Source organism: Lissotriton helveticus, chromosome 10 (genome assembly GCF_964261635.1).
Source record: "Lissotriton helveticus chromosome 10, aLisHel1.1, whole genome shotgun sequence".
NCBI classification, from domain to species: domain Eukaryota; kingdom Metazoa; phylum Chordata; class Amphibia; order Caudata; family Salamandridae; genus Lissotriton; species Lissotriton helveticus.
This window is the reverse complement of record NC_136071.1, coordinates 1,103,715,802-1,103,738,643: the sequence shown is the minus strand read 5'-3', so window position 1 is coordinate 1,103,738,643 and position 22,842 is coordinate 1,103,715,802. Positions and strand designations below refer to the sequence as shown.

The 22,842-nt window shown below is 49.3% G+C and overlaps 1 protein-coding gene across 1 annotated transcript in view; it reads right to left on the bottom strand.

Moving 5' to 3' along the window:
* The window catches only part of LOC144784810 (intraflagellar transport protein 70A), a 177,270-nt gene that overhangs the window by 42,556 nt on the left and 111,872 nt on the right, over positions 1–22,842 (bottom strand). Inside the window, exon 13 of the mRNA XM_078663856.1 lies at positions 16,646–16,722. Within this exon, the coding sequence (XP_078519982.1) occupies positions 16,646–16,722 (77 nt within the window). The remainder of the gene's footprint in view (positions 1–16,645; positions 16,723–22,842) is intronic.

The window sequence follows — 22,842 nt, the reverse complement described above, 5'->3', positions numbered from 1 at the left end:
TAGAACTAAGAAAATAGTATTTCATGCATAACCTGAGCTGCTACAGGCATTGCAGGAACAGTGGACGAGTTAAGCAGAAGGAAGGGTAAGGACATGAGGGTGTTACAGCCCACAGATAGTTAGGATGATGGCAAGGGAAGTGAAGTGATGAACAGTGAATTCACGTTTTTAGGGTGAGGAAATAGTTGACATGAAGTATAGAGAATGTGGGAAAGAGAGTTAGAATTACTGCACCCAAGAACAATGCTTTAGGTCATAGTTTCAGTACAACCACGTTTAACAAAGTTAGCCCAAATACATGACTATCTAGGAAAGAGTTTGTGACAGAGAGAAAAAGTGCTAGAGAGAAGAAATCAATGATTAAGCTCACTCCCTTGGCCGAAGTGGCTCCATTGCCTCTTATTCTGCCGTAGCTGCCCTGTGCTTTACTGGTTGCCCCCTCTTCTCTAACCAGTCCAGGAGGCTTAGTAACTTATATTGAGTAAGTGTCGATGATTCTAAACCCGTTCCACTATCTTACTTAGTATTTCTAATGGCCACTGTAAATATGACACTCCTATACCTTAATTCATGCCCATCTCATTCTCATCAAAGCATCAACATCACATCTAACACATCAGAAGGGGCTGCTTTCTGTATTCAAGAGAGTTCTAAAGTAATCTTACATTCGTCCTGGAGATACACACCTGACCAACTATCTTCTAATTACGTCACTGATTATGATACTTTTATATGATACATGACAGCTCAGTTTTATAGAATAAAGTGCCTTACTAACTGCCTCTTAGTGTATAAACTTTAAGATTATTTCTAATGATACTTTTTGATTACACACAGTCCTAATAATACAACAGTGCTACCATAGTATATTCCTAAAGGAAACCACTTATACAAATTGGATTCTGCCTATTAATACTCTGTGTGATTCACTAATGTCTCCTATCGTGAGCTCCCAAAGATTCTCTACGACATGTGTTTGAGATGCCACCTTACTTGGAAAGTGATCACAAGGCGACCAAGCCCACTATGGAGTTACTAACGGAAGCACCTGCATCAGGCTACAAGTTGCCATGCCATCCTCACAAGACAACCACCTCATCCAGGCGCAAAGAATTGGAGGCTCCAGTGGTGTTCCCGCTGATAAGCTAGCAGCCTGGTCGCAAGCGTGTATAAAAGTATACAGGAATGTTTTACATTGCTCACCAGATTTGAGAACAAATTTATGCTAGGATTCTCACTAATGTTTGGTATTTTTATTCCCTTTTCTATTTAATTGTATTTTCCTTTGCTAGTGTTTCTATTATAATCATTACTATTCTAATATATATTTTTTTACAATAGCTTAAATATAATAAATCCCCTCATTTCTGATTTTCCACTCTTTCTGTACTGATTTGGGGGGTTTGAAATGGGGTAGCCCCTCTAATACAATGTAAGTTCTATGTCAGGTCTGTTGTCCTCCAATCACCTTTTTTTCCACTGTAAATAACCTAACAGGAGGGGTGTGAGATACCTGCCCATTTTACACCGTATTCATTATGCTAACGTCTATAGGGGATAGAGAAAATAAATCAGGAGTGTCAGCAACGTTTTGTAGCGAGCAGTCAATGCACCCTCTGACTGCTCCATTACTCCTGCATCTGCACCTATAATAAGCCAGTGGTGCACAGGCAACGCTGTAAAAAGTTCAATCGGGTCGGGGACAATCGATATTTGCCCGGCGGTATTGCCTCTGTGACCCTCTAGTTATTAAACCAAATGAAGAGGCAGGCGCTGGAGACTGGAAAGCAGGAAACAAGGTTTTTTATTCTCTCCGGAGGAGAACACAACGAAACGGACAGAAGGTATCGTTCTGAGGTGCTCTAACTGTATTCCTGAGGCCTGGCCTCTTATACACACATTTATGACTTTATTGTAGATTACACATACATGTTAAAGCTTTGATGTACGGAAAAGACATTCTCGGAACTCCCCTTTGGGCCCGTTCCCATACACATTTACAGTTGAAGTCCCCACCCTAGTCACAACAGGTGATGAGCATCGCGCAGCTGGATAATCCGCCGATTCACGGAATGTGGGGGGTTTGATCGGGTCTCATGGGGTGGGGGCTTTGATCAACCCGGGGATTCTTTGATGGGGGAAGCTTTCTATTGTACGGGGAGGGGCAAGGATGGTATCGGCAGAGCTGGGTGTCGGCTTGGGAACGGGGAGGACAAAACGGGCACACGGGGGAAAAGGGGGTTTGCATCTAAGGGCCGGAGATCATGAAAGGAAAGCAGGGAGGAGTCGCGCTGGGAACAGGATGAGGGCCTGGAGCAGAGCAGCGCCGAAGAGGGGGTTTATGATTCAAGGCAGGTGCAAGCAGGGGGGGTTGGTCAGCGTGCAGGCTTAGTGAAGGCGAAGGGCTATGTCAGGGGCCAGCGGCATGCAAAAGGGTTCGTTCTGATCGGGGCATCTTAGAAAATGGCGGGCGCGCACGAAAAAGTGTGGCATCAGGGGAAGAGGCAAGATGGCGCAGATAATGTTCACCAAACTGTACTAATTTTCAACAGTCCTCCCTTTAACATATTCAAGACATCTTGCTGGGTGTTTTCTATTCGGTTCTACTGAGGTGGGCATGAGAAAGGAAACGGTAGGAACCCTAGATGAAAGAGTTGTAAACAATACATTTTGAGATTTCTAGTTTTTAGGAGGTGCACCTATTTGATAAACTTTGATAAATTTGTTCAGCAGGAAAGTCATAGGAATGTAATACAAAAAACGGTTCTGTAGCGAGCAGCAAGTACATATCATAACGTGAACTGGCAGGTTATTACATATTTCAGATTCGGATTGGAGCAGGATCAATACAATGGCGGCTGGGAGAGAAATGAGGCATAGCAAAAACGGTGATTGTGGATGTCAAATGTTCGAAGTTTTACGAGTTCTCATTGTTCTTTGTGGTCTTTCGTTGGCGCTGTTGAGCACCGGCGGTGGAGCTACGAGTCCAGCTCTGTTCTAAGTTCTGTGTTGCAGGGCACGACCCTTTCCTCGCGTTTTCTGGCCGGGGAGGTCCTTTTCGCCCTGTGTCCTTTGAGGTGATAGTCAGAAAGTTCAGATGGAAGAAGAGCGTACAAAACAGTCCATAGGGTAGGTCAGAGGGAAAGGGGGATGGAGCAAGGCCAAATTAGGAACAAACTAGGGGAACGAGAGACTTCAAATAGGCGAGCATGTGACCGAATTCAGAGAGCGGGGACTTGTCGACAGGCACTGGACACCAAGCAGGGGCATCAGGTCGACCCTTTCTTCTCATGTTGTCGAAAACAGTGCCTCGTCCTGCAGCTCTTTTCTGTCGTGGTCTCGCCTTGGTTAATGTCGCAGGTGTTCCTTAGTCTGCAGTCAGGCCTCGTGCTCCCACATCCGGTCCTTCTCTCCTCCAACAGCAGTACCCTTAAACAAGTTTGAAAAGACAGTCTTTAGAAAATTTGCAGATGGAGATAATCAAAAAGTCTATTTCTCTCCCAGCCCCAGGCAAAGAATGAAAATGCTCGTTCTCACCACTGGCATATGAAATGACCGGTGACGGGCCTGTTAGATTTACTTATGACTTTCCTTCACAATTAGTTCACGACAGTTCATCTGATGGTGACCCACCTTCGTGAGACGAACCTGGCGAAGATATGCTGTTCTCTAGAGTTTTACATTTACAAAGGGTACTGTGAGTCATCAACATGGTACTACACAGGTATTTTGCTGAGAGGCGAACATGACTAAAACATCTCCTTTCTATAGATGCATCCTGCTTTTAAACTACTACGGGGTTCATTTTGATTATTTCTTTACCTTGGGCTAATCTGTTAACCTTGTAAAACATCATTCTGGATCCTACGTAACCTTTTACAGCCCGATTACTTAATCAGGAAGGACAGGGGTTTTATGGGAAACAACCAGGGACATATACAGGGGAGGTAACGGGGGTGATCATTTTTTCGGCTTGGGTATTGCGACAATTCGGGGAGGGGAGGGTCGCGTATTCTGAGGTCCTTGTTTTATACTATAGGAGCCGTTGACATGTAGTTCCCTTATTTCGGGTCAGATTAGGGAACCTCTGTCGTCTTACCTGTCCTTTCCCTTACGGCCCCACCTGGGTTCATTGACTTCTAGCGGAAAAGGAGAGGTAACGACGCGGTCTCAGGGTGATTGTATTAAAGACAAGTTTTTGTACAAATACTGACGGTATTTGAAGCCAATTAGGTGGGGTGCTAGGGGTGGCAGTCTGCCAATTTCGGGGCTAACCACTCGGAAGAGTGGGAGTGCAGAAATAGAGAGAGAGAGAGAGAGAGAGAGAGAGAGAGAGAGAGAGAGAGAGAGAGAGAGAGAGAGAGAGAGAGAGAGAGAGAGAGAGAGAGAGAGAGAGAGAGAGAGAAGAGAGAGAGAGTGAGAGTGCAACGGCAGGCTAAATAGTACACGTGCAACAGAGAGGGTGGCAGTGTATTCAAGAAAGGCTATTTAGTGCATTACACAGTAAAGGGCATTCGCGGGTCTGCGTTAGGATCTTGTAATCATGCAGTTTGAGCATTAGACAGGGTAGAGGGGACGCGCCTTGAGAAGAAGGAAAGAAGAAAGGAGGTACCATTTTGTCGCACTTCTCGCATTCTCGGTCCTTCGACCAGTTGGGTCGACGCCTCAGTCACACACACACATTCCCTCATAGTTTCGCATCATACGTGACATGGGTTCATTCGTCCGGTCTGGTTTAAGGGTGATCACTTTGTATCAGGGTTGTGCTAATTTTTCGGGTTTGTTCGGTACGTGAGTAGTCTGCAGGCATGCTTAGACGCCACCTTGCGGCGCTAGTCCGTTTCGTGCATTTAGACATGGCAAGGTTTCGGATCTTCGCCACACCTCGGCTGTAATCTCTGATGTAACCTGCAGAGGGAGGAAAAAGGGGGGGGGGGGGTGGGAGACAGCATTCGCGCACATTCAAATACATGGATTCATAAGTCCTTTACTTACCTCTTACTCGTCTTTCCTCCTCGGGGCAGGGTCCCTGGGGATATGGTTTCTGGAGTCGAGGGGGGGGTAGTGTGTTCATATAGGTCGTGTGCGGGGAAACGTAAAAAGGAAACCAGAGGTGCCTAGTGCGAGGTATCTAGTCAAAAGGATGTATCTCACTATCGGGGTCCTTAAACCTCTTTCAACGCTGTGGCGTTCTAAGGTTCTTCGGTTCTTGGGCCCCTGATACTTTGGAACGTGGTACTTTATAATATTTACATTATTTTATTTCTCCCTCCTTTTACATTCCCTCATTTACACCGTTCGTTTTACCCATCCTTGGAAGTCAAGGTCTTCCTCTACGCGAGAGTTCATGGGTCAGTTGCGTACTTTGAAGGCGGAGTGTCGTGTTGTTGATCCGATCCGTCCTCCAGGGCTGGGTAACCATCTTCCTTTAACCTTAAAGAGAGAGCAGAGTAGGGTGCACAGAAAAAAACTTTCCCACCGATCCCACATTTTTTTAAAATAAAGCATGCAATACCCGTCCATAGTTTCAAAGACTTTATTTTGCAAAATCATTTCAGCATGTGGATTATGAGGGTGCGGTCGTATTTGGCCGGTCGTGGCAATGGCTAAAGTGCATACAGTGGGGGGTTTCGCTTGCAGCAATAAAAACATCGGAAAGTTTTACTCGTTCATTTGTAAGTAACTAAAACGTCTATTAATTGGTTGGGGGTTCGGGGGCATTTATTTTCCTATATGCATACCGTACGTGAGCGTCGTAAATGAGGTTTACATCAGTTATAAAAATATAATACATTGTACATTCGTAATCAACATTTGTAACGGGGATCCTTTCATACTGTTCGTCGTGTGAGTTCTCCTTGTCTTTTCTAGCCAAGTGTACAAAGGATCATATAAAATCTCAGAACATCAAGTTTATATTAGTGCGAAGGAACACCACGAGGTGTTCGTAAGTTCCGATTGATACCAGCGCCATTTTGGGCGGGGCCGGCACAGTCCGGAAGCAGCATCAGGGGGAAATGTTTCCATTACTGGCAGTTTGGACCAGAGTCCTTTTCGGCAGTTCTAGAATTCACGCTAACAGAAGGTGTGGCAATGTCATGTTTGTTTCGTTGGCGATCAAGGCAGCCGTCCCTTACCGGAAACCTGCAAAGGCCGAAGGTTCCGCCGGGGACCTTTGTATGATCTTCAAGGCTGCGGAGATGCTGTCGGAGATGGGGGCTCGTGCTCCATGGGACAAATGTTCGAGTTATATGGCTGGCCAAAGTTACTCTAGTGGCCGGGGCCCGCCTTCCAGCGGATCCAGACGCCATTTTGAGGCCCTGCAGGGGCCACTCTCGTCGAGTTTGCAAGAATGGAAGAGGTCCTTCGGAGTGAAAGGAAGAGGTCCCTGTTTTGTGTAAGCGGGACGTTCAGCTGGGGTGCAGCTGTGATGCCCCCACCTGGGGGGGCGAGGGAGACTCGTTCACATCGTCTCCTTCTCCCGGTGCACTCCATGCCGCTCCTTTTCATCGCCCCGCATGAAGGTCTCTCCACATCCGGTGTTCCCCAAGTGCCACCATTGTACGTTCGGTGCTGCGCAAGTACTGGGGTGCCACCATTGTACGTTCGGTGCTGCGCAAGTACTGGGGTGCCACCATTGTACGTTCGGTGCTGTGGAAGTATTGGCACCATCGCCTGACTGGGGGTGTTCGGCGTCGGGCCGGGGGCTGGGAAACCTCCTATCGGTGGAGGTGGGAGAGGCTCGTCCGCGTCGCCTCTCCCTCCCAGCCCAACTTGGACAAATTGTTGTGGAGGTACGTGCAGGACATCCCGCCGTCCAGGACTGCTGCGGCTGTGACGGAAGAGAAAAGGAAGAGGTGCCTCGTTCTCCTCTGGACATGTGGCGGGACTACCTTAGTCTTTCCAGGCCCGTTGCGGCCGGCCAAGGAGACATGTGGCGGGACTACCTGCAAATGCCCAGGCTGCGGGCTCCTGCCTCTCCTCCGGTTCCCCCATACGTTAAGATTTCCTGACCAAGGGTTGGCGGCCGGGCTCGCCTTATATGGGTTGCCGTTGGTTGGGCGTAGCCGTAACCCTGCCCTACTTTGGAAGGTTCCAGAATGGGGGGGGCGAATGTTCTGTTTGACTTTCATTTTCTACAGTTTATCGTTATTATTCCTTGTTTGTTGTGTTAAATTAAAAGTTCAAGTTCATTAATGGTCTACGGATTTTGTTTTACCATTTCTTTCTTTCCAGGTTGCTTTTATGCTAAGTTTCTGCTAACAGAGGTCGAGTAACACGGAAACACGTGTAGAGGGATGACGCAGATTTGTACATTACATACACACAAACTCAGACGGGGGACAGTACAAGTACGACATACAAAGACCCAAGACAAATATAAAAACAGTTATTGGTCATAATTATCTCTTTCCGTCTGTGAATTTTAAACGAGGCTGGGTTCCCGTCTTGACATTGCCCGACCTAGGAGAACTTGAGCATGCCGCTTAAATTGTCCTGGCGAAATCTGTGCCATCGGGCATAATCAAACGTGGTGGTCCTGTCTGGTCTGTCTATGTAAGTCGGGTTTTTCTTCGTCTCGCGCTTTTTCTCGTACTGCCGGTCAGTCGTTCCTGTCGGCCCTTTGCCTTTACTCACGCTCAGTAGAGTCGGGCATTGGGCTTTCCAGTGTCCGACATACCTACAAAAAGCGCATTGGTTTGACCCTAAGTCTGGTCGTCCTTTGCATAGTGTCGGGGGATAAGTCGTGGGTAGCGGTGTCCTGGGGTTGTCCTGTCGGTATATTTCTCTACTTTGTTTGTCCTCGTCTTTTCTCAGTCGTTGCATAGCCTCTCTGCGCCACATACCGAGACTGTCGAGCATAATTGGCGTTGTCTTATTATTTCGAAGGGCTATTTCTAACGTTTCTATTTTATCAAGGTCAAAGGATCCTGCCAGTGGCCACTGTTTGTCTTGGCTATCTTCGGTATACCTGTGCCATAATTTATTATAAGCTATGGTGACTAACCCATAGTTTATGAACATGTCCTTATTAGGGGTGCCTTCTAGTGGAGCTATATGGTCCACCTCTAACACCCGGTCCGGGCTAAACGAACAAGTTACTTACCTTCGGTAACGATATATCTGTAAGAAACAGTAGTTAGTATTAGATTCCTTACCTTAGAATATCCCCAGGCGTCAGTCTGGATCCGGAAACTTTTGCGTAGCAGTACCCCTGCGCGTCGGTAGGCGTCGTCTGCAGGCGTCCCCTGCGGCTCCGCGTCGTCGGCGTCGTGCGCCGTGATGACGTCGCTGGAGTATATAGACGCCGCCTCCGCGCGCTGACGTCAGTTCTTTGCACACAGCTTTTCCGCGCCAGAACACGCAGAGCCATGTGAGAACCAACACTGGTGCCATTTGAAACTAGGGCCCTGAAAGGGATGTCCCTAACCCTAGGTATCAGTTCGCAGAACGGGGAGGATGGGCGGGGCGGTAAGGAATCTAATACTAACTACTGTTTCTTACAGATATATCGTTACCGAAGGTAAGTAACTTGTTCATCTGAAAGAAACAGGTTAGTATTAGATTCCTTACCTTAGAATAGATACCCCAGCAATACCAACCCCGGTGGTGGGTCTGCGAACCAATACAACCTACACCAGAAAGTCCTGGAGGACCGAACGGCCAAAGAAGCCATCCCTCCGGACTTGACTGTCCAGGCAGTAGTGCCTCGCAAAGGTGTGCAGCGAGGCCCACGTGGCCGCCTGGCAAATGTCCTGCAAAGGGACTCCCCGGCCCAGGGCAGTAGTAGCCGCCGTGGCCCGAGTGGAATGGGCCCTCAGCCCAACAGGAGGCTCCTTCCGAGCCAAAGAGTAGCATGCTTTGATGCACAGGACGACCCACCGAGAGATGGTCCGTTTCTGTACCGCCCTTCCCTTCTTCTCACCCACGTAGCCAACAAACAGTTGGTCATCCACCCGGAACTGGCGTGTGCGATCCATATAGAATGAAAGCGCACGTTTTGGGTCCAGACGATGGAGCCGCTCTTCATCCTTGGAAGGATGCGGAGGCGGGAAGAAGGAGGGCAAGGTGATGGACTGCCCAATGTGAAAAGCAGAGACTACCTTGGGCAGGAAAGAAGGTCTGGTCCGAAGAACCACCTTATCAGGATGAACAGACAAGAAAGGAGGTTGAACAGAAAGAGCCTGGAGCTCACTCACTCTCCTGGCAGAGGTGATGGCTACCAGGAAGGCCGTCTTTAAGGTGAGAAGACGGAGAGGACAGGAATGAAGGGGCTCAAAGGGAGCGCACATCAGGAAAGTCAAAACCAGGTTCAAGTCCCACTGAGGCATCACGAACGGAGCTGGAGGATACATGTGCGTGATGCCCTTTAAGAATCGTAACACAATAGGGGACTTGAACAAAGATGGCTGATCAGGTAGCCTCAAGAAGGCGGAAAGGGCAGAAAGATAGCCCTTGATAGTGCCCAGAGCAGAGCCCTGCTGGGCAAGGGAAAGGAGGAAGAGGAGAACCTCAGATAGAGGGGCAGAAAGGGGATCCACAGCCTTTGCTGTGCACCATGCCACAAATCTGTTCCACCGGCAGGCGTATACCGACTTTGTGGAGGGACGCCTGGCTGCCAGAATGACATCACAGACTTCAGGAGGCAAGTCAAATGGCCTCAACTGTCGCCGCTCAATCTCCACGCATGGAGGTGGAGACTGGACAGGTTCGGGTGGAGGACCGTCCCCTGCTGCTGCGACAGAAGGTCCTCCTGAAGGGGCAGGCGGATCGAGGGACCGACTGTCATGCTGAGTAGCTCGGGATACCAGTACCTTCGAGCCCAGTCCGGAGCCACAAGGATAACTTGGGCCCGGTCGCGCCTGATCTTCTTCAGCACTCTGGGCAGAAGTGGTATAGGCGGAAAGGCGTACAACAGACCGCAACTCCACTCGCGCCGAAAGGCGTCGCCGAGCGAGTGCCGTCTTGGAAACTCCAACGCGCAGAACTGATGACATTGCGCGTTCTCTTCTGTGGCGAATAGATCTAACCAAGGCTCTCCCCATTGCTGAAAGAGGCCTCTCGCCACATCCGAGTTCAGACGCCATTCGTGATCCACCGAGCACCGACGGCTGAGTTCGTCCGCCCTGGCGTTCAGAGAACCTGCCAGGTGTTGAACCGTCAGAGTCACGCCCTGACGTTCCAGCCATTGCCAGAGGCGCAGAGCCTCTTGGCAAAGGGTCCACGACCCCACACCGCCCTGTTTGTTGCAGTACCACATGGCGGTGGTGTTGTCCGTGAACACCTGCACTACACTCCCGTTGACAAAGGGGAGGAATGCCTTCAGTGCCAGGCGAATCGCCCGCAGCTCCAACATGTTGATATGGAGCCGGGACTCCGCCGGAGACCAGAGGCCTCTGATCTCCGCCTCTCCCAAGTGGCCACCCCAGCCTTGGAGGGACGCGTCCGTCACGACCACGTGCTCCGGCTGGGGAAGGGAGAGGGATCTGCCCCTGACCCAATCGCGGTCTGTAAGCCACCACTGCAACTGTCTCGCAGTGCCCTCCGAGATCAGGACATGGTCGGATAGGTTGCCCTGATGCTGGGCCCACTGAAACTTCAGGTCCCACTGCAGAGCCCGCATCCGCCATCTGGCGTGATGCACCAGAAGGATGCAGGAGGCCATCAGCCCCAGAAGCCGCAGCGTCAACCTGACCGAAACCCGGGATAACGGCTGAAAGATGGGAATCAGAGCCTGAATATCCCGGACCCGCCGTTCCGGGGGATAAACCCGAAACTGCGCCGAGTCGAGAACCGCTCCGATGAAAAGGAGCTTTTGAGAGGGACACAGGTGTGATTTCGGCACATTGATGGAAAACCCCAACTCGTGCAGGAGGTCTGCCGTCATCTGAAGGTGGTGGACGACTGTCTGGGGCGAGCCCGCCTTCAACAGCCAGTCGTCGAGGTAGGGGAAGACTGAAACCCCTAACCGGCGCAGATGAGCTGCGACCACCGCCATCACTTTCGTGAACACCCGTGGGGCGCTGGTAAGGCCGAATGGGAGCACGATAAACTGAAAATGCTCGTGGCCTACCGTGAACCGCAGGTAACGCCGGTGGGCCGGCAGGACGGGGATGTGAAAGTACGCATCCTGCAAGTCCAACGCTACCAACCAGTCTTGTGGGTCTAGAGCAGCCAAGACCTGAGCCAAAGTCAACATCTTGAACTTCTCCTTCCGGAGGAAGCCGTTGACGTTCCGTAGATCCAAGATAGGACGCAGGCCTCCCTTGTCCTTCTTGGGTACCAGAAAGTAGTGGGAGTAGCAACCACACCCTACTTCTGGCCCAGGAACGCGCTCGATGGCCCCCTTGGCCAAGAGGGCCGTAACTTCCTCCTGCAGAAGTGTCAAGTGGTCCCCCGACACACGGTGGTTCTGCGGTGGCATGGCTGGAGGAGTGGACTCGAAGGGGAGGGCATAGCCCCTTCGGACAAGCTGCAGCACCCACCTGTCCGATGTTATCGCGCGCCAGCGGGAGTGGTGATGGCGAACCCTGCCACCCACTGGCGTCACGTGAGCCCGAAAGCTCGGACTAGGAAGGCTTGGATGCCGCAGCGGAGGGAGGCGTGGACTGACCACGACGCTGGCCTCTACCGCCACCACGGCGGAAACCACGGGCGCCACCGCGCTGGGGAGCGCTCTGCGCCGCGTGGCTGGCAGCACGTGTGGGACCTCCTCTCCCTTGGCCACGAAAGGGCCGAAACGAACCCGTCTGCTGGCGCTGGGTCTGGGTCGAGAGACCCAAGGACTTGGCCGTGACCCTGGAGTCCTTGAAGCGCTCCAGCGCGTGGTCCGCTTTGTCACCAAATAGGCGACTGCCATCAAATGGCATGTCCATAAGCGTATTTTGGACGTCTGGTGAGAAGTTGGCAGATCTCAGCCAGGCATGGCGACGAATCGCCACCGTAGTGGACATGGCCCGTCCCAGTGAGTCCGTGGTGTCCAGACCACAACGGATCGAGTACCGCGCCGCATCCCGGCCTTCAACAAAGGCCCGGGTGAGCTTGTCCCGCACTTCCTGGGGGCATTGCGGCAAACACTCCTCGACCGTATCCCACAGGGAGTGGGTGTAGCGGCCCAAGAGGCACGCGGTGTTACAAGACCGCAGCCCAGCACTCAAAGAGGAAAACACTTTCTTTCCGAATTGGTCGTACCTCTTTGATTCCCGGTCGGGCGGAGCCGACGGAAATGCGGACTGCGAAGTGGAGGCCTGGATCACCAGACTCTCCGGGGAGGGATGGGTGGACAGGAAGGCAGGGTCGTCCGCGCAGGGACGGTGACGCCTGGCAACGTTCCGGTCAACCGGCGCACCAGAGGCGGGCCTGGACCAGGTGCCCAGAAGGACATCCGTCAGGGCCTCATTAAACGGCAGCAGAGGCTCCTGGGGGCATGACTGCGGTTTAAAAACTTCCGTCAGGATATTCGGTTTGACCTTCGCGACGGGGAGCTCAAGGTGTAAGGCCTTGGCAGCCCTCATCAGGACCACCGAATAGGCAGCACCCGCCTCGGACGCCACAGGGGACGGAGAGACAAACCCAGGGTTGGGCGACTCGTCCAGGCCACTGGCATCACCCAGATCACCTACCCAGTCCACATCGTACTGGCAGGCACGGGATAGAGGGTCCTCAGACCCCTCCCAACCCTCTCCATACTCCTCCTCGTCATACCCATATTCTGGGTCGACGATATAGACATCGGGGTCAACAGGCCCCATCGGCGTCGGGTCCGGCGTCGGCCGACGCCGGTCCGGCTCCGAGTCCGGAGTCGGGGAGGAAAGGGGGGTGGCGCCGCGCGGCGTCGGTGCCGGGGACCCGACGCCGGCCGGAGCCGACGGCGGAGTCGCTGCACCACGCGGGGGCGGTACCATGGGCTGGCCCACAGGAACCGACGCCGGAGAGGCCGGGAGACCAGCCGGCGACGAACCAGAGGGAACCAGCGGCGCCGGGGCCGGAGCCACCGGCGGCGCCGGGGCAGGAGCACCCGAACCGCTCGGGCCCCCAGACGGGACCGACGGGCCCGCAGGCGCCGAAGGCCCCGCCGGAGAAGACCTCGCCCTCATAGCAATGAGGAAGGCCTCGATCTCCTCACGCGACGCGCCTTCCCCAGGGACCGACAGGTGTGGGGCAGACGGCGTCGGCGACCCATGCGGGACCGCGGGGGTGGGGTCACCCGAGCCCCCGGCCGCAGCCCGCGGGCGTCGGGGGGAGTCGGGGGTGCGATGGCGACGCCCCGACTTCTTGTGCTTACCTGACGAGCCGGAGGAATGGTGGCGACTCCCGGAGCGCCCATGGCGGCTCCGCAACCGCTCCCTCGACCGCTCCCTCGACCTCCGACCGGACCGGGACCGCTCTCGACGCGGGGCCGACAACCGGAGTTCGAGAAGCTTGCGGGACCGCTCCCGCCTAGCTTTTCCAGTCAAGGCCCGACAGTCGACGCAGGACTCCACGTCGTGGTCCGCGCCCAGACACCGGAGGCAGAGTCGATGGTGGTCGGTGACCGACATCATGCGGTCGCACTCGTCACAACTCTTGAAACCGGGCATCCTACCGGCACCGTAAAGATCAATCAGTTAACAAAAAACTTGGTCAAAAGACCGGAGTACTGCTCTTCGGATCTGCGCTAACTGGCGCGGAAAAAAGAAGAACTGACGTCAGCGCGCGGAGGCGGCGTCTATATACTCCAGCGACGTCATCACGGCGCACGACGCCGACGACGCGGAGCCGCAGGGGACGCCTGCAGACGACGCCTACCGACGCGCAGGGGTACTGCTACGCAAAAGTTTCCGGATCCAGACTGACGCCTGGGGATATTCTAAGGTAAGGAATCTAATACTAACCTGTTTCTTTCAGATAGGCTATTTATCAGTGGGGAGAAGACAGACATGACGGCTCGTAACGAGGGACTAAAAAAAGTCAGCACTGCCTATCTTATCACTAGGTGCAAAGACTAGACAGAATATTTCTATTCTACGTTGTTTGCAGGTAGTGAATACCTCATGGATCAAAAACCAAAAGACCGATAAATAACAATGGGGAGAATGAGTAGGTCCGCAAAGATCTGCGTTACCTACCCTTTTCACTATCTGCAAAAAGGGTGGTCACTTCCCTGTTTGCAGACAGGGAATCTCCAGGAAACAATATTTTTGCGAACAACAGTTCAGTTTCAAGCAATTATTGAGTGGGGGAGAAAGAAAACAAGCACGGCTGCTACCCTGCCTATCCTCCACTGCTTGCAAAGAGAGAGAGCCTGTTGTTTCTCCGTTTGCAGACAGTGAATCTCCAAATAAAAAAAATAAAAATAAAACGAGCAATACTAGTATTTTTGAACAATCAAGCAATCAAACAAATTTTTTCGCAACTTGTCGTGGCAACACGACCTTACCCGGACCATGTGGACAGTTTCTTGTCTTCCGAATCCAGCGCCCGATCGTCCTCTTTTTCTCGTATTTCTCACGGCACTCCTGATGGTTCCCAGTCAGGACCGTAGATCACTCGAGAGAGGTCTGTTCGGAACTAGTGAAGTTCGGATGATCGGCTGCCAGACGAGGGTCTATTGGGCAAGAGCTCTCCCGATCGTTGCAGTCGTTCACTCTGTCGTCGGGACCTCTCCCACTGGATCCACGAGTCGCTGATGGGCCCCACGCTTGGGACGCCAATTGTAAAAAGTTCAATCGGGTCGGGGACAATCGATATTTGCCCGGCGGTATTGCCTCTGTGACCCTCTAGTTATTAAACCAAATGAAGAGGCAGGCGCTGGAGACTGGAAAGCAGGAAACAAGGTTTTTTATTCTCTCCGGAGGAGAACACAACGAAACGGACAGAAGGTATCGTTCTGAGGTGCTCTAACTGTATTCCTGAGGCCTGGCCTCTTATACACACATTTATGACTTTATTGTAGATTACACATACATGTTAAAGCTTTGATGTACGGAAAAGACATTCTCGGAACTCCCCTTTGGGCCCGTTCCCATACACATTTACAGTTGAAGTCCCCACCCTAGTCACAACAGGTGATGAGCATCGCGCAGCTGGATAATCCGCCGATTCACGGAATGTGGGGGGTTTGATCGGGTCTCATGGGGTGGGGGCTTTGATCAACCCGGGGATTCTTTGATGGGGGAAGCTTTCTATTGTACGGGGAGGGGCAAGGATGGTATCGGCAGAGCTGGGTGTCGGCTTGGGAACGGGGAGGACAAAACGGGCACACGGGGGAAAAGGGGGTTTGCATCTAAGGGCCGGAGATCATGAAAGGAAAGCAGGGAGGAGTCGCGCTGGGAACAGGATGAGGGCCTGGAGCAGAGCAGCGCCGAAGAGGGGGTTTATGATTCAAGGCAGGTGCAAGCAGGGGGGGTTGGTCAGCGTGCAGGCTTAGTGAAGGCGAAGGGCTATGTCAGGGGCCAGCGGCATGCAAAAGGGTTCGTTCTGATCGGGGCATCTTAGAAAATGGCGGGCGCGCACGAAAAAGTGTGGCATCAGGGGAAGAGGCAAGATGGCGCAGATAATGTTCACCAAACTGTACTAATTTTCAACAACGCCCCATTAAGATCATTTCAGTGCAACATTTGCGCAGACGCCGTCAGTATTGTAGAAAGGGCTGCACAATTATCGGCGGCCCCGTTTGTAATACCAAAGTGCCCCGAGGGCACAGAAAGCAAGCACACATGCCTGTTGTACCCGAGGGCACTTTGTGTAGTCTGGCCCCATGTGGACATTCCCTAAAAAGGCAATGCTGGAACTATGCAGATTAGTCACAGAGAATTATCTTTGACATTTCATACAGGTTTCCAATAACAATGTGAATGGTACTGAGGGCAGAGGGCTGTGCGATGATCATTTTTATTAGTGAGAGGTTTCTTACAAAGAAAATTCAATGGTATGGGTAACCAGATTCAGGCATTCAACTTAAAAACATTTTTCAGCTGGAAAGAAGTATAGTGTAAAGCAGTTCCCGAAAAAGAGCAATCTAGGTTAGACGGTTGCCTAAGGAGATGGAGATGAATCCTAAGGCAAGGACAAACGAATCAACAGCTAACATCCTTGATCTGCCAGCACAAAAAGCCCAACAAGGTTGGAGCAGACAGGCATCAAGTCAAAAGAGTACTTAACTATGAAAGGAAGCTATGTGAGTGAAGGTGAAAACGATTGCTTCAGAAATCAAAATACCTTTAACAATTCAGGGGTAGTGTTCAAACATATCACCATGATGTGTGGAGTTGAATTACTAAAGTGGATCCTGCAAACAATTATGGGAGGATGAACAGCTTTGTAGTCACAAATCACTTTTTGTGGTTAGAACAATGCTTTTATAATGTTTCATGTTAAATGTTAAAGTATCAATCCACGCAAGTTTAAAGAAAGGATTGGTTGCATTGTGTAAAGTTCATTGTACTGTTTTAATTTTAAGTGCCTAATGTTCTGGGTATCGGACTGCTGGACATCAACATATCTCGTATTTACTTAAAAGCTTACTGTAATGATAACCAAGAGTATTGCTTACTTTTTAAAAAGTTAGGCAAAATAAGGCTTTTCTTTTCACCTACCAAGGTCATGAACACATACCAATTTAAAACAGGACATGTATGAAGAAAAGTCAAATGAGGAGTCTTACTTTTCGAGAGATTCATCATACTCATTCACTGCTTTCTTCACTGATTCATCGTCTCGGCTGTGTCTTGATTCTTGCACCTTTAAGAGACACTAATGTTAAAAGTGGAGGTTCTTAAACAGAAGTTTGGAAACACAGAACACGTTGCCATTTGAATAACTACATGTCATGTATCCTCAGTAATACCACTTGCAATATTATTTCAGTGGCATGTGGATTAAAATGAGATTTGTGGAATTTGAGAATCAATTAAAAATATTCCTGGAAATCAGAAACTCATGATGGAATATCCAGGAATTATGTTCCAAGTATACGAAGTATAAAGTCACCTCCAAAGTAGACACATCAACAAAGTAGTTGTGGCATCATTTCTCTTAGTAGATTGATCTGTCCAGCCTTTTATCTGTATGGGATGAAAGCCCTTCTGAAATGTAAGCAATGTGAATTTAAATGGACTCGAACAAAACAATCAAAGTAATTGATTGGTTATGGGGAAATCCAACACCAGTTAGGAAGGAACTTAGCTTTAACTTAACTTTAGCGCTAAGAAAAACAAAGTAAGGATAGTGTATGAAATGGCATCTCAAACAGCTTTAATAAATAATCACTATTTGCAATGCTGTCACGTTGCTACATGGAAATTGCAAACATGCATGGTTTCAAATAAAGTATTCAAAAACTTCAACCAAAAATGCAGTTCTCATTGCTTAATCATATGGAAAGTTTGGTTGTGAAATATGATTGGCCTGCACACGTTTATGTTAAAGCTGGGATGGGTTACAGAAAACGTTTGCAAATGCATGAATAAAGCATTCAAGGCAATCTAGCTGTCTCCGGATTGATTCTACATATTCATTGAGATGACGAGGATTATATTATGTTAAACTTGATTGGTTTGAGAGAGCACAAGTTTGGAAAAAAATGTATAAGTACGCCATATTTACAAGCACGTAGTTAGTTTAAACATGTTTTGCACACGAGTGTTTTATATCTAGAAGTGAAAATATACAGAGTGTTTTATATTCAGTAGTGAAATGTATAGAATGTTCAGTAGAGTAACTATAATTGTAACGGTGTGAGATTAATGTAGAAATGTTGGAATGAATATGAAAACCTCACGTTCTCATGTTAAAAGAATCATGTCCGAATTAAATGTAACTTTAAAATCCAGTATAATGTGTAGGCCTTAGGGCAATTCACAGCAAACCTGAACGTGCTGCTAAATTAATGTGAGATAAGGTTGACATGGTTCTTCCAAATGTACTATTGAACTTAGGGTTAAAAGTATATGCTTTATAGATGTGTTATTTTAGAAACGTATGCTAGTTAAGAATGTTTGCTGTTTAAATCAAGTTAACGTTTTAAGAGTGCAGGGACCTGCTGCATGTAAATCAAGTAGGCCAGAGGAGATAATGTCATGTCGTTTAAATCGTCATGTGCTCGTTAGAGAAGAGGTCGCGAGGTGTCCAGCACAGAGCTTTGAGAGTGTTTTACGACTAAAGATATGGTGGAGTCTGGAATTTGAGGCCCACTGCAGGACGAGCTGTATGCAGGTGCGAGGGTCCTAATCAGCTCGAATGAAAGGGACTTTGTTCAGTGGCGCCTTGCGCAGGCCTGTAGGAGTTTCCAGGAATTTCAGGGGGTATCAGCGCACTGGAGAAGAAGCCTGGGAACCAAGGTCAACTATAACGAGGGTCTTCAAGAGTACCATCATGGAGTTTGCCGCGCAAAGATGTACCACGTGAGGGGCGTCCCAAGGGGCGTTTCTATTGAAAATGTGATTTGGTATTAGGGAAAGAGACCCGGGAGGAGAGCAGCGCAGATGATTTTGGGAGCCTAAGGAAGCGGATGGGTAGGCAGATAGGCTGATCAGGAGAGACCCATTATCAGAGAAGAGACAAAGAGAAGTGCGTGATCTTCTTAGGAAGTCACCACTGCTGACACCTAGAGGGTTAAGATCTTGCTAAGTAGGGATGTCACTTAGTATAGTGTAGGGACAGACTAACCTTAATTTTCTTTTCTGTAATGACTTTGAGGTTGCAACTTATATCTATTTTGACAACCCTTATGGTCTTTGAGCTTGTACTTATTATTTTGTTCTTCAGACTTAGATTATTCAAGAAGTTCATGTTTATAGTGATACCAATTTACCTTTTGAATCTCATTTTGAGAAGTTTGTATCTTCAGTTATCTTTGACTTTATATTAAATCTTTAAAACTTAAATTTGGTTGGTGGTCATTTAGAGTGGTGTAAGTTCTTAAATTGATTGACTTATTGTGAGATTACCTTTTACTCAACGACAGGTACCAACGATTCAGTCGACATAGTTTGGGATTTGGTAAGATAATTAGTAACCAGTAATCCCGCGTTAGCAGTTGGTAGCAGAGTGAGGATGGTTATCTTCTTGAGGAAGGTAATCTAGAGAGGTTAGTTTACCCCAAGGCCCGAGACGCCGAGAGACGAGCAGCGGAAGAATCGTGTGCCGAAAGGTGCAGACGGTGCGAGAAAAGCAGCAGTATCGGAGAGTGAGTATAAAAAGGGTCATGCGTGAACAGATTGCGGTGTTTTGTGTTGTATTTGTATTGTAATGTCTTGCGGAGTTGAATGCCTGTAGTGTGAATGAGAGAAGGTTGTGAGCGCGCGCAACCTGGTAAGCTGGTAACCTGGTAAACGGGTGAACTGGTGAAATCTTAAGTTCAGGCCAGAGCTTAAGTGGTTTTGGGTGTATCGAACATCCAGGGTAGTTGTCGACCATAGTACGGAGGTCACGAGGTCCCATTGACCGCCGTGGATCCAAGATAGGGGGAGTGTAAGAGTGAGTGTATGAGTAACGGACGCTGGTCGAAAGTTACTGTGTGTGAGTACCCTATCGGAGAAGGCGATTGTCTGGAAGTAAACGGAAAGACATTTCGCCAAGTTAAGGTGACAACTACAGAAAGACTGTGGGCGTACAGTCAAAGAAAGGTGATCGCTTGGACGGAAGTAATCATTTTTCGGAGTATGAATGGGACGCGTGCATGACCGAGGAGACGAGCTGAGAAAGGAGGGGAACTGCTGCGAAGGGGGACGGGTGACGTCGGCTAGAGCCGCGCTGTGATTGAGCGGTTGGTGTGACGTTAGCTAGAGCCGCGCTCTGGTTGGGCGACTAGAGTGACGTCGGAGGAAAGTCGCGTACGGATAGGCCAGTTAGTGAGAACGGCGCTGAGATTGGTGGATTGTCATCAGGAAGTAAATAAACGCGGAGAAAAGAGAAATCATGAAGTGTTTTAAGTGTTTGAAAGGGATTTTTAAACGTAAACGAAGTGAACATTATTACGGGGAGGAGGCTCCGCCGGAGGGTACGCCAGCTCATTATATGGCAACGAATGTGGGGCTGCATACCATATTGTGGATTGGGGCTTGGAATAAGCTTACGGAAGGGAATGAGGAAATGCAGTTCCCGAGGTACGGGACGTTTAAATTAGAGGTGTTACATCGGCTAAAAGCAACCATGTCGTCATTGAAACCCTCGCCCAGACCAACACAGTTTGAGGCTCTTAATGCATGGATTAAGGCTGCACACGACCGAAATTTGAACAGGCGTCAACAAAGACTGACGCGATCGGTAAGGGCAGTGCGAGATTCCAAATGGGATGAGGAGGAAAAGCGTTGGAGGGTACAGACTATTGAGGTGGAGAAAATGTATCCGATGAGGGAGGTGTCAGGAGGAGGAAACCTCATGGAAGAAGACGAGGAAAGCGAGTCGGAGGACAATCTGATAAACAGATTGTTAATGGATAGACCACCTCCGAGAGTTGAGGAAATTGAAGATAGAGGGCTTGCAAGGGAAGATGGGAATGACATAGAGGGATATACACCACTCCCTATATCGGAATGGACACCTATCAAAAGGGGAGAAACACCTCCAAACAACACTGTACAGAGTGTAGTGGGAAGGTTTGTGGTGCAGAAAACGCCAACCACCGAAAGGGCTGAGTCTGTGGGATTACCAGACGCTCTTCAAGTGCCTGTGACCATAGGACCCATAGTTTCGATCTATAACCCTGAGAGAGATAGGGGGGAACAACAAAGGCAATTGGATAGAGAAAGGATCGAGATGGAAAGGAGGAATAATGTGACAAATGCATGGAAACAATTGCCAGGATCAGTAACATGGAATACCCCATTAGACATAACTGTCGGTCCCAATTCAGAACAGGGAGGTCCGAGAGGACCAATGGATCTAAGGGGACCACGGCCAAGATCCTATTCAGAGTTAAGAGCTGATTTGAGGGAATGGGACGGGTCCATAGTATCTCCAAGTAACAGGACAAGAACAGAACCAGAGTGGGAAAGCAGGGGTAACGGGACTGTATCTCATTGTGGGGCCAGCGAAAGCAGTCAGGGCCGGGAAGGCCAAAGTCAAGAGAATAGAGGGGATGCATGTCCTACAAATCAGAGAGAACAGCCGGAACAAAATACTAGGATTGTAGAATGTGAGGAAATGTCCCGTCTCTGGGGGAAAGGAGGAGATGAGGCGGTACGGGCTTTTCAGAATAGGTTTAGGTGCCTTCATCATACACTTGGGGAAGACGTTCAACATTGGAGAAAGGAGAACAGCGATAGGTCCCGCCATGCCTCGAATAATCAGGAATCACAGGGAAGTAGGGAAGAAAGAGGGAGTAATGGAACATCTTACCCTGCATCCCGTGAAACTAGCCAGGATGGGGAGAGAGAGGCTAGGAGGCATGAAGGAGTGTTTCACCACCCACCCCGAGAAGATGGAAAGGCATGGGATCTAGAGAGATGGGAACAGGGGAGGACTCCCTATAACTCACCAATACCTCAACGTAGATCTCGGAGCTGGGATGGGAGAGATGCGGATGGAGGAGCTAAATTGAGTGTCTTAAAAGCTGAAATTAAGGCAAAAAGGCTTGATGTTACTAGTTTAAAATCAGATGTTGATGAGATAATAGATGGAACATTGCCTTTGGAAAGGATAGAATTGTATGAACAGGATGAGTTATTGTTCATGGCAAAGGATATTACTAGGAAAGCTAGAGCGTTTCACGAGAAACTGACTGATTTGGCAGATAGATATGCCGTGGATTTGTCTAGGACAAGGGCATTACAGAGTAACCACAGATTACAGTACGCAGACCAGGATCTAGATGAGAAGAGAACTACTGGATTAAAAACACACATAAGAGAGCTGGTATCAGGGATAAGAGTGTGGAGAGAACTGGATAAATGGGAAGAAAGGTGGTCAAAAAAGGGCACAGTTAGACGAAGTGCAAATGTGATGACCCCCGAGGGAAGGGTAATGCATATGGAGGCATTCCCTTTGCGAGAAATATCAAACGGAAATTATGTACATGTGCCCTGGAGTAGAGGAGACTTAGCTGCATTTACCAACTCATTTCCGAAGTTGCGGGACAATCCAGTAGAGTGGTATAAGCAGGTAGAGAGGTTTGTTAAAATTTCGAAGGTATTGTGGATTGATTTGAACACGTTGTTTGACATCGTGGTCCCATCTGATCTGTGGACCCCTTGTAAGACTAGTGTTGAATGGCCAAATACTGAACCAGTGAGGGATCTTCGGACTAATGGACCGTCCGAGATTGTCATGCAAAAGTATGAAAGGGTAATAGCATGGCTGAAAGATAAGGTACCACCACAGGACATAGATTGGGTAAAAATAGACCGAACAAGGCAGGAACCCAAGGAGACAGTTCACGAGTTTTATGAAAGGTTATTGAAAACATTCAAGCAATACAGTGGACTAGATGTAATGGATCCCAAAGATATAGGGCAGTTTGTGTCAAAGTTTGTCTTGGGGTTGAGACCTGATATTTGTTTGATGATACAGCAACATTTAATCTGTTGGCAGAACAAACCACTAGATGAGATTTTACGTTATGCGAGGTACTGCAGTGACGAGATAGATTCTAAAGCCAAGAATCTAAAGGAGAAATTGATGGTGGTGCAAATGCAGTCCGCTGGGAAGGGTGGCCAGCAGAAGCAGGGAATGGGACGAAAACCAAACGGTCAGAGCAAAGATAATGAAGAAGGGCAGAGACCTAGGATAGACTTTGCCACTCTAAAGAAAACGACAAAGTGTCATCAGTGTCACCAGGTGGGGCATTGGCGACGCGAGTGTCCCTTTAACCCTGAAAATGGAGAGTTGGAAGTAGAAGAGCAGGTCCAAGAAGTCCCAGTG